This window comes from Leptosomus discolor, chromosome 2, assembly GCF_034619465.1.
Source record: "Leptosomus discolor isolate bLepDis1 chromosome 2, bLepDis1.hap2, whole genome shotgun sequence".
Lineage (NCBI taxonomy): Eukaryota > Metazoa > Chordata > Aves > Leptosomiformes > Leptosomidae > Leptosomus > Leptosomus discolor.
In genome coordinates, this window is record NC_141392.1 from 5,393,262 (window position 1) to 5,405,499 (window position 12,238).

The 12,238-nt window shown below is 44.8% G+C and overlaps 1 protein-coding gene across 1 annotated transcript in view; it reads left to right on the forward strand.

Annotated features, from left to right (window-relative positions):
- The first annotated feature begins 7,028 nt into the window (after positions 1 to 7,028).
- The window catches only part of PLB1 (phospholipase B1), an 81,253-nt gene continuing 76,043 nt past the window's right edge, over positions 7,029 to 12,238 (forward strand). Inside the window, exons 1-2 of the mRNA XM_009952684.2 lie at positions 7,029 to 7,077; positions 11,350 to 11,387. Coding sequence (XP_009950986.2) covers positions 7,029 to 7,077; positions 11,350 to 11,387 — 87 coding nt within the window. The remainder of the gene's footprint in view (positions 7,078 to 11,349; positions 11,388 to 12,238) is intronic.

Genomic DNA, 12,238 nt, shown 5'->3' on the forward strand with positions numbered 1-12,238 from the left:
CCAATCACAACACTCTGCTGTGTTTTTATTGAATTTTATCCAGTTGATTCCAAGCAGCTTTTGCAATTTATTGAGATCACTTGAAATAATAATGTGCAGATTAATTGTTCAGAAAATCCTATGCACAGGCCCATACCTGCACCCATAGCTGGTTCCAGAGCCCAGCCTTTCTGTCTTAAAAACAAAGGCCTCTAGCACTCAGTGGCATTCTTGCAATATTCAGCTGAAATGTCAGAATGAAGCCTGGCAAAGCTGTGAATTTTGGAAGGCTCTTTCAATGGAAATATGGAATAAGAGCATCTGTTCAGCTGGCAGTGGCTTTTGGTCTCCGATCACTTAGCGCTGCTTCGAATCACTGATATTTTCTGTGTTATTACTGGTCTTCAAAGCTTGCAGCCACGGAAAATACACAAGCTTGAAGTAGGCTTCTGACTGTAAGGGAGGAGATGGAGCTACTGTTGTGTGGTGGTACACTTGGACAGCCACTGGTCTCATCAAGAATCCCCTGACCTGGGCTTCCCCTCTTAAGGGCTGGAGCTGCAGTTCCACTAGCTTTTCCCCACTCCCAGACCAAGGGTCCGGATGCATGTGAGTTTCGAGTGAAAATGTGGGAATTTGGTGTCCTCTGGTGGCAACTGCGAGAGCTACAGTTGGCAAAAGCAAACATGACCCTCCAAAAGCAAGTTGTCTTTCAGGCCAACTGGCCACGTGCTCCAGGCAAAGCAGTGATACTCCTTTCCGCCCTGATCTGTAAATATTTCTAGTCCAGTCTGGCTTCTATAGTTTCTGTATGCTCACCCCTCCCGTTTATTTTATGCCCGGTTAGCCTCTCCCCTTTCTGGAGTGCTGAGGTGTGCGTGACTTTGGGTTTAAGATTGATTTGATGAGGTTTGCTTGCTGTTCCCCTGTGATTTCTTTGCCTCACAAAAGGAAATTTAGCTTCTGTAAGCACCTCTTCACAATTAGTGAAGGCTTTAGCTGCTTGCCCTTGTATGGTCCCTTTGTAAAATAAGCATGCTTGTGTCCAAAGGCCTTTTAACCCACTTCTTTCAGCACTGAATCTGTTACCCTCAGGCTTGCCCCAATGCGGTTCCACTCACCAGGTGAAAGAACTGGTAAACAAGAAGACACAGAGCACCTGGATGACCCGTGTTTGTCTCTTTTAGCCACAAAACAGGTGAGAGCAGCTCAGAGCATGGCATAGATGGTGAACGCTACGGTGGGAGGATGTGTTTGCCACAATTTGTGGTGTCTCAAGTATGTAAAGGGAGCGTGCTGAGCTGTAAGCTCCTGGCTCCAGGTGCTTCTTCTGGATATGGATGAAAACTGATCAACCTGGAGGACCTTGGAGTGTAAAGGTCTGCAAGTGTTTGGTGCAAGTGCAGCCAGAAGAGTCAAACAACCTCATCCCTTATGAGGTAAGTCAGCCTGAGCCCCTCTCCCTGTCTCATCCACTGTGCTACCACTCGGTAGTCTTCTCTTTTTCAAGGGCAGCACAAATATTAATGATGCCAAGGGAATATAGCACAGACGGGCTAGCTCATTAGAGGTCAAAGGGATACTTTTTCTGACATGTAGAGGCAGGCTGAGAAAGAAACTTTTTTGGGGGAGTCAGGTAAACAGAGGGTTTTGGGTCTGTGGGTAGATGGACTAGCAAGTCTGGGACACCGTGGCACCTAGACAAGCTAACCCCATGGAGTCTGTGGGCAGAGCTTCAGAGAGCACAGGAGAGTCAGGAGCCTCCCACACGGTTGCTGCAATTAGAGATTGGTGTACAGCAACCACACGGTTGCTGCTGTAAAGAGACCCTTTGTGGCATGAGTACACACAGTAAAAAGTTGTCACTGCTTCGGGAATTTTGTAACTTAATGGAAAAGAATGGGAGAAAGGGAATACTAGTGTTTCCGTTTTTACAGAGAACCACAGTGCTTTGAGGCTTGGGCTTCAGTTCACAGAGGTAATTATTTAGGTGCCTGATTTCCGTGCAAATCTTCGAGAATTAGGTACTTTGGTAAGCATCAATGACCTCACCCAGAGACTCACAGGAAGAGAGCATTTTCTGGTCCCTACTCTGAAACACCATCGCTTTCTATCAGAGGCAGACAGACTGCTTCCCTTTGCTATCTGCCTTCCTGCCAGCGCCGCTCTCTCAAGGCTGTGGTAGCGCTGGCGGACTCTCCCAAAGACGGTGGCTGTAAACAGGGCTCTCCAGAAATGAGCATTGTCTCCTGATCTGATAACTGAGGGGCCAGCTGAAGATGAGGCCATGGGGAGTATGTGGTCCCCAGCTTCTTGCTGCTTACAGACTCGAACAAATCCTCCTGCTACGGAAAAGTCAGTAAAGAGTCTTTAGCAGAGGAGCTTTGAATCTTGACTTCTGCTGTTCTCTGGGTGTTCACAGCCCTCAACTGGCTTGCAGCCACCGTCATGCTTCAGCTGGCCTACAGAAGGGCAACTAGACCCCCCACTTACTTCCCACAGCCCTGGGGCTCCTGCCCCTGTGGAGCAGGGGAGATTTCAGCCTATATCAAAGGCCTGGAAGCTGCTAGAAAAAGCAATGAGTAGCAGTGCCAGCTTTTACTGCAAAGGGACAACAGGTTTTTGTGACAGGCAATGGGGCACGAGGGACCTCTGCTAGCTGGACAAGCTGCGAAGGCAGGTTGGGGTACCATCAGCCTCCCGGCGGCGCCGAGCCCAGCCTGCGGAGATGGACTTTGTGCTTTACTCTGGCGCCAGCCTCAGGTCAGTGGCTAAAGGGCTTGTGCCCTTGCCAAGCAGTCAAGCAATCTGGGTGGGAGGTTGTGCCCTCCTGATGGCACAAGGAAGAAACATTGAGTTTCATTCGTTTATTAAGGTTGGATCTGAGGCTTCAGTGTAATATTGCTGCCTTCAGCTACTGCTGAGTGTTTGCAGGAGGCTGCTGCTTTATAGCTCATCCAAAACGTGGGTATAACTTCAGAGGTGGCCTTGATTATTTATGTGTTTATTGCCACAGCTCGGGTCTCTATAGCAGCTCTGCCAAACCCAAATAGCCACGTGAGGAGTCCAGTGCTCCAGTCACGTGCTGAGCTTAAAAAAATTTACTTTAAAGAAGTGTATTTGAAGCTTTGTGTTTGCCTCTTTTTTTTTTTTTTTTTTTTTTTTACAGGTGTTTCTTCAGAAAGCTGTTTTAAACCAATTTAGGTCCTCCTGCAACTCCAGAAGCTTGGTGTGTGTTTTTGTTTTTTGTTTGTTTTTTTTAAGGAGGGTACCAAGTATTACAAGGCCTTTTGCCCACTTTCAGTAACCTGACCATACACAGAGCAGTGTTTTCCAACTCCTGCCCTAAATGGCTAAATTCAGGTTTGGTTTCTTCTTTTCCTTTGCGTGTTTGCATTCTCTCCAGCAGGTGGTAGCAGCCTCCTTTAAGCTGTGCGGCTCTCCTGCCTGCTGCTGCAGAGTCGCTGCCCCTGTGAGTTATGCCCCTGGCTGCCTTCGGCCTCACTTCATCTCCTCGCCCTCCGCTGCGTGCCTGAACTCTCCTGTGGAGGAAGATCTGCTGCTTAGGTCCAGGGTGTGCACTAAATTTACCAGCAATGTGGAGCGCAGCTGCAGGAGCTGATGGCAAGACATCATGAGGAAACAAAGTGTTGTGTATGATTTACTTCTAAGGGTTTCACAGCACTATCGTGTTCTACCCGTTATGGATGGGGATCTCATCGGTGCAACAATTCAGGGACGTGCTTCCTTAATATAAAATTCAAGATCTAAGGCCTTGCCTAGGCAGTAGGATTAGCTGAAGCGCTGACAAGTCACAAGCCTTCAAATGAAATGCAGAATCAGTCTGCTTTGTATTTCCACAAGTCCTCTGCTACGCTGATGTAATACGGTAGTTTTGTGGATGCAATTACGTTATCCCCTGATATATGGCCCCTGAGTTAGCAGCTGAGCGAGAGATATTTCCTTAGCTTACTCAGTAAAAGGTTGTGCTTATGGTAACAAACATCTTGGGTTTAATTATGGATTTAATTACGAATGGTTGAGTGCTATGGTTTTTTGTGTCTGTTTTGGCTTGTTTTGTTGTTGTTTTTTTTTTTTTCTTTTAATGAGCAGCCATAGGTTCATTATTTGTAATTTAAAACACTGGTCCTATAGGTGAGAAGCTAGATAGGTTGTTTATGGTTTTCAGTATTCTGTATAAATAAAAGGAATGCAGGAAAGAGCTCTCTTAAGTGAGCAGATAAGGAAAAACTTATGAGACAAGGTAGAAAATTCCCTTGGCTTTCCCAGCTGTAGCTCCCATACCAGGTATGAGAGATGAAGCTCTACGTATAAGCCACCTAAAAACGTAGCAATGGGCTAACAAGTTTGTCTAGTATGTTTTAGTACCTATGCTTGAGTATCTGTCTGGGTGTAGCTTACTATCAAGCTGTAACTGGGTTTGGTTTTGTGGTGTTTTGCACTGTTGGGCCTAGACATGTGGAGTAGGTCCTTTGCTCAAGAACGCACCAAAGTACAAAGCTCCTGCTCTTCACCACCAACTCCCACGCAAGGCTCTTCTGTGCCAGTTGTGTTATGAGCCTTCTCAATCCAGGGCAGGTGACAAGAAGACTGGCACAATTCAGGCAGGGTTAGCTGCGAGGTCCAGCTAGCTCCTTGTCCCACCTGAGCAGCAGCAGGCCCTTTAGGGAAGACACAAGATGTTCCGTGTTGATCATTAGGTAATTAGCTACGTGACTGCAGCTCCCTAGGGTATTCCTAAATATCATCAGCCGAGGGCCGGCTCTCCATGCCTTCTGTAGCTGTGCCTAGCTTTGCCCTTGCAGGAATGCAATAGCTTTAATTTGTCTCTGACACCTACATCTAAGAAAACTCTCTCTTCTCCCTTTTGTAAACTTCTTTGATCTTTGCTGCCACTTGCTATTCAATCTAGGAGCTATTTTGATGCTTGGGTGGTGTGACGGAGTGTTTACAGAAGATTTACAAGCCTTGCAGTTAATGCTGTTACCCTTCTGGAGCATGTTACGGTGTCTAAAGGCTAAACTCTTACTCTTGGAGCTGTGGTTTATGGCCAATGTATGAATTAATGCTATCTTCCTTTCCATGTTTTGCTTGATGTACCAATGAGGAAGACTCTTTCTGGGATTTTAAACACTTTCAGCTCATCAAGAAGTCTGTTTTTCAGACTGTGCAATGCCGTCTTAACTGACATGTGATAATGGCCCTGACCAGCCTCACCTGGGACCTCCCCCATCCTGCCCACGTGCCTAGGAGCTCCATTTCAGCTCAACCCAGGCAGGGGAGCTGCTGGGGTGCCCTGACAGTGAGTAAGCTTCTAATTTTTCATTATCTTACTGGTCAAAAGAGCCTGGGTGTCAAACCATATTTCAGGTTGTGAGACCCCAGGGTGGAACGAGCTCATTCCTCTCAGACTTGAACATGCTGGTGAGGTCTATGGTATGTTTGTGCTGGGGTAAGGTTGGAAACTCAGGGGGTGGAGAAACACTTTCTTCTGTCTATGCAGATTCCTCCTTGTATGTCACTCTGAAAAACAGCTGTTTATGCTCAGAATCGATATTGCATTCCCATTTTTGGAAGAGCGAAGCGAGCATAAGATCTACATCCAACATGTTCCTTCAAAGAATGTCAAATTTCAGTCATGAAACAACAGAAAGGCAAAATAATCAGCCCTTTGAAGGATGGGTTAGACTGCCTGAGATGGGTGTGTCAGTCGCTTATTTAAGCATTTAAAGCTATTTATTTAAGCAGTCTTCTATTATTGACAAAGGAGCTCTATCTGGGTGTCAGTGGGCTCAGAAGAGACCAGACAGCACTCTGGTGTTTTGTGTGAGTAGAGCAGGCTGCTCTTCAGAGGTTTGATCCTGACACTGTCGTTGAGGCATAGTGGAGTCTTGCTGGGGAATGTAGTGCCTCAGTCCAGCTGGCGTTTCTGTACGCTCTTTGAATCTGCAGAAGTGACCAGGCTCCTGCAGCAGCATCATAGCAAGGGTTTTGGAGACCTGGGCAGAACGAGGGCAGAGTTACTGATCCTGCTTGTCCACCAGTGCTCTGTCTTGGCAAAACCCAGTAAGGGATACCCCAGTGAAGGAAAATTTGCCGTGGGCTGGAGCTGTAGAGGTGGTCTTTAACATGCCTGCTGCCAGGACGGGTGGTACTCCAGGGTTTGCATTAATTTCCTCAGTGCCTCTCTGCTGCTTCTCTCACTATTAAGGCACTTTATGGTCTCCAGTGTTACAGAAAACATGACACAACCCTTACAGTGTCTCATTTTAGGACAGGGTTTCGCAGCACAAGGCAGAGCTGCGCTGCCCTGCACCACATCTTGCTGCCACTCTGAGCGGAGACTCAGTCTCCTCGCTTGGATCATGACTATGCTCTTCTGTGCTGCGTTTGATGTTCTTCACGCCCCTCTGGCAGCCAGTCAAACAGGTTTTTGGAGTTTCAGTGAGTCAAATCAGCTTGGGGAAGGAGCTGGTGGTTCTGGAGCGTGGGGAAGAGAGGCACAGCATGGGGCTAGTTGAAGGCAAGGAAGGAATACAGGCAGGGAAGAGGACAAGAGGAAGAGAACAACCTTCCTCTTTGAGTGGATGTTGCCCTTGTTTCCTCAGCAACAGAAGTTCCTTCCCTGCCTGGTAGAGACAAGCTAATGCCAAATTCATGTGCTCTGTATTGCCTGGAAGAGCCTTGACCCTGCTGGAAGCTGACTCACGTGAGCTAAGTCCTTATATTTGCCAAGAGTCCCACTGAAAAGTGGCCGGCTGTCTGAACAAGTGAGAGAAGCTACGCCACTTCTGTACTCGTTTGACCCTTGGATGGGGCAATTTATAAACTGGGGTTGCACGTGTCTTTGAAATAAGATAAAATTGTCGCTTTGCTTTCCAAAGGTAAACAGGCTAATAAATTTTATGACTGCTGAGTTATCAACTTGTTAAAATATAAATGAGGAAAACTGAGAGATTTTCTTTATTCACAGCCTTAATGTCTAACAGACAGCACTCCAGGATTATCAGTTCGTAGAGGCACTTATCATGAAGCTATTGTTAGGCCTGTTGTTCCTTTGGTTGCTCTCCTCAGAAGGTAAGTTTTGAAAAGCCCTTTGAAAAATCGAGTGACACGGTATTTGGGAACCTGTATTTTTAGTTGTTGCAGGGTGGGTGTATAGCAGGAGTCTTAGAAGCAGGATGAAGACAATCTGTGAGTAAAACTGTGATCTTGCATGTAATTTTGGGTGTGTTTGACCATTTTTGATAAAGATACATGCATTGGTTTGTACTTTTCTGGGGACCGACTGCTTTTTGGGCACGCACTAAGGCTTTCTGATGAGAAAAACATCATTAAATACTAATGGTGAGATCTGTCCCAAAAGTGGTGCAGAAATTCAAGCAAGAGACAGAGGTTTTCTCCGAGTTCTTATTTATGATCATCTTCTTTTCAGTGATGGAAGATGGTGCGAATGGGTTAGGCAGCATCCTGACACTCAGGACATTGTTCAGATTTCTGCAAATTTCAGGGTGGAGGGAGACTTTGTTCCCTATGTGGGGTCTGTGAAGTCCACATTTGGTGCCAGATGCCAGTTTTGTAGGTGCTGTAGGACTGAAAATGCTGTGTGTGTTTTGACCTTAGCGACTTTGTGTTTCAGCTCTCTGCCTGATAGATAGATATAGATATATATATATATCTATCTGTAATGATAGATAGTGATAGTGTTTTACCTTGCCATTAAGATGGGAGGATAAGAATCTTCAGAGGGTTATAAGGTGCTTTGATAAATAACTAACTGTTAGGAGTTTTTTGTTTCTAAGATAAACGTAAGAAATTATCACATTTGAGCTTTTCAATTTAGAGGAAAACATGTATGGTGACTGCAGTTCCTGTGGAAAATTTGGTTCAGAAAAAAACGTTGATTGATAGCAGCCTGTAAGAATTATTAGCTGAAACAGGTTAACTATAAGAGCAAGGGAGGAAGGAGTAGAATCTTTCTCCAAAATTTTGTGAAAATTGTCAGAAAAATACTACTTTTTTTTTGTGATGTTGAGAAAATGAAAACCACAAACTAGAATTATTAAATGGTGGAGTAAGGGAGTAACTATAGTATTGGGGGCTGCAGGAGTTAAGAAAATCATCCTGTGGAAAGCATGAATCCAAAGGAAACGAAGAAAACCAAAAAGGTTAAAATTTTATTCAGCCAAAAGTGGATCTGAGGGGAAAAAAATGAATCATTGTTGAAGGAGTAAAAACTAATAAATCCTATTTCGAATGCATTTGAAACAAGGAGTCTGTAAGGCTGATCAATGTATAAAATAAATCTGAAGCCCAACAGAAAAACTAATTTTTTTTTTTTAATTTGGTGTCCTCTGCACAAGAGCTTACAAGAGGCCTTGCACTCGGAGCCTTTCAGCCCAGGGGACAAGCAGGTGGAATGGTTAAATCCTTGAACAAATTGGTAACAAATAGTAAAAGAACTGCCAGGATTAGATGATAACCACCCAAGGGAGCGAGCCAAGCAGAAATATGAACATGTCCATTGTATTAGCTGTGGTGCAAACTATTTCCTGAATCAGTATTGGAATCAGGAATGGAAGATGGAAAATGTGAAATCGTTTTTTATAACGGGCTCCATTGTAGGAGGATCTGAGGAACCGCAGTAGTGCTTGTACAAAAGCAATAATGTCTTCTGCACTAGGCAAATTGGTGATTGCAATGTAAAGAACAGAGTGAACTGACTCGGGGTAAATATGATATAACAGGGGATCTTCCCTGTGGAACTGATGAAGAAAATCCATTCCAATGGGTGCGTGCCCATGGATTAATTATTCAGCTGGGGTGTGTTTGGATTTCCACAAATCTTTTGAGCGAGGACTCCGAAGGAAGATCACTGTGATGGTAAAAGGACGAGGGTACCTTTGTGGGCCCCTGGTTAAAAGCTGGGAACTGAAGAATCAGGTTGCAATTTTTCAAACTGCGAGAAAAGGGGAGAGTAAATCAGCACAGACTCGTATTGATCTGCGTTAGGACATGGGCTTTCCACTTATTTAGAAATGGTCTGGATAAGAGGACACGCCAGCTTGCTGATGCGAAACTATTCAGGATGCTCAGAATGAAAACTTAAAAGTAATACATATGGGGAAAACTTACTCTAGCTGTGCGTAGACTATGGTGAACTGTGCTTGGTCACAGAACACAGCGGTCTGAAGACAGCAGCTCAGTGTAAGCAACGGTCAGAGACACAAACGATTTCAGGAGTCAGGGAGAGAACAGTGTAGAAAACACATTTCTACTTCTGTGTATATGTCCGTAGTTCACCCACATCTTGAGTTCTCTAGACTTTCCATCTCAAAAAAGATGTGGAAAAACCTAGGAGGAGGATAAAGAGGAAGAGTGTTCAGACTTACGGAATACCTTCCACATGAGATCAAATAGGCTGACTCCAGCCTGGAAGAAAGAGGGAGAGATTCATGATGAAGACATACAGACATATGCAAAATGGTAAAATTTATACAAACAGGGGAATGACTATTCTTTACAAGAACACCAAGGAAACAGATCAAGTTATTAACTAATGAGAAAGTACTTTTTTCAACACATAATTAAGTGGTGAAGCACCTTTGCCACAGGACTTGGGGGGAAGCCAAAAGTGTGAAAGAGTTAGAAAACCAGATAGGCAAATTCATGACAGAAAGGTCTCTGAGTTCTTCAGCATTAAGTAATTGCTTGCTCAGAGAGACCAATAGCACAGATAGTTGGGAGGATAGAGCATGGAAGTATTACTCTATTTTCCTTACTCTTTCCCTAAGCATCTGCATTTGGACATTGTCAGAGGCAGAATCCCACATTAGATGGACAGCTGTTCTTAAATCTTTGAAGTATCGAGAGATCATTCCCTGCTCTCCCCGACTCCCCCAGTGCTGGAAACTGGGACTGGACTCTTTCTCCCTCGGTGTAACCTGTGGATCTATTCTCAAAGATACTTGGTTTCCGCAACAGACTTGCGTAATGTAGACGAGTCCCTCCTTGCGCAAGGCTCCAGTATCTCAAACAACAGCACTGGCGTTCTAGTTAATATTGTCCTGAGTAAAGCATCATCTAAAACCACGGACAGAACTAGCACAAATTTTAAATAAAATGTCACACGACAGCCAGACAGCAGCTGTATCAACTTTCTACCAAGTACAGTAAGAATTACATAGATTTGCAAATAGCTCACGGTTGGAACCCAAGCGGTGGGACAAAACCTCCAAACAAACGTTTGGAAGTTGCCGACGGTTATTGAAGATGGTCACATAGTGTGGCTCATGAGACAGGCTGAGGTGGTCACGGGGAGCAGTCGTGGCTTTCTGCCACTGGTACCCATGCCCACAGGGGCTGCCCAGAGCCCCCTGCTTGTGCCAGGCACATCAGCTCCTTGCAGCGTGAGCACTGCTGGCTGCCCTGTGCCCAAGCATATCTCACCTGCTGGGCTGAGCTGGCTCTGTATTTACTCTGTCTTTGACATAGAAAGAAAGGTGTGCAAGCAGGAGTATGCAGCAGGGCTAAATATTCCAGAAGCAGCTCCTGGATGTTAAAACACAATTATTCTAAGCACAGCAAGACTTGTTATGAGACTTGCTGGATGCTGATGCCTTCAGTGTGGCGAGCAGGGGCAGCTGTGAGCACGCTTTGAAGTTCAGCTGAGGATTCAGAACCAGACTTTGTGGCTAGCTTCATGGAGATTTCAGGACAAACCAAAATCTATGTGTATAAATCCAAGTGCATAATCAAGGAAAGAGAAGGTTTACTGAAATAGCTACAGGCCTGACTTCTGTCTCCACAGGCTATTTCATCTGTCAACACTCTGTACTAAGAGAAGAAATTGCAGCTGTTTCTGTATCACTATGGCAAACTCGCAACAGTGTGATGTTGTTCTCTGACTGTGGAAGATGTAGATGAATGTGAATTGCTTCTTTCTAAGGCATTCTACTTGTACGTGTTCAAATTACTCTAAATGTGGACAGAGCAAGACCACAGTGATACATGAAATGTGTTGAAGAGGAAAACAGGTGGAAAAGGCCTGTGGAGGATGAGGTTGGTTGAGAAGATCCACAAGCGGTTCATCACCTGTGTGTATGACTTCGTTGTATTCCACTAACTTCAACAGATCTCACCTGCTTATAATAACTGAAAGCTTATTCTAGTATAGCAAAAACTGAGAAAAATACGTTTGGTTTTGGGGATGAGCTTCACCTTTAGAAAGTAGGGTAGGGGAGAAAGCTTACACCTCTCAGGATTTTGTCGTTTTAGGTATGTTAAGTCTTCTGAAACGTTATTCTGAGATAAAAAAATAGCACAATTCATTTTTTTAATGTTTTTAAGGTAATGCAGCTCATCTGGAAGAACAGGGGAAACTAAAGGTAAAGTATGAGTACAGCTTTATCTTTTTTTTTACTCTTTTCAATACCTATCATAACTTCTCTGGCTGTTGCTTCCGCTGAGGCAGGCAGAAGAAGAAAAAAAAATACAGCTTGGTGCTCTAAACTGTTCAATGCTGCAAAGAATGAATGCAGAGCAAATGACTCAGCAATGTGATATTGCAGCTGCAAGATTACAGTACCTAATCAGGAAATAAAGGTTTCTCCGAGCAACGTTTGTTATGAGGTTGCGCATCCTGTACGTAGGTCGGCTGTGGTTCGCACTTGTTCCTAGATGCTGTGTTGCTCTTATAGAAACACAAGATCAAACTCTTGTGCTGTAATGGTGCAAAGCATGGGCACCATTAAAGCCCTCTAACTGGGGACTAGGGGGTGCATGGGGGCAGTGGTGGCCCTTGTCACGATACAGATTTCACCTTTACGTAGTAGCGATGGTCAACTAGCCAAACGTGGTCATAGTGACCAGGGAAACCCTAGCCAAGTCACCCCGGGGGGGGTTGTCTTTCGTCTCTCTTTAAAGGAATAGATGTTGGACCACACCTCCAGTCAGGAGGGCATTAAATAATGTTCCTAGTGGTACCGAGCAGTCTCTCATGCAAGTGAATAACATCAGTCGCATCCTTGCCACAAATGCAGTTCTTTTTTCCCCCGTCTTTAGTGCTTTCTGTGATCACCTGGGAATTTTGCTAGTTGCCAAGAACCCAGAATTGGTTCATTCTGCCTTTCTTGTTGCATATTGGAAGTGTAGCTTTTTGTTGTGTCCATTGGGTGCCCCTTGGCATGTGAAGATAGGTGCAGTAGCTGTCTGTATGACTTCTTTCAGAGTAAGCACT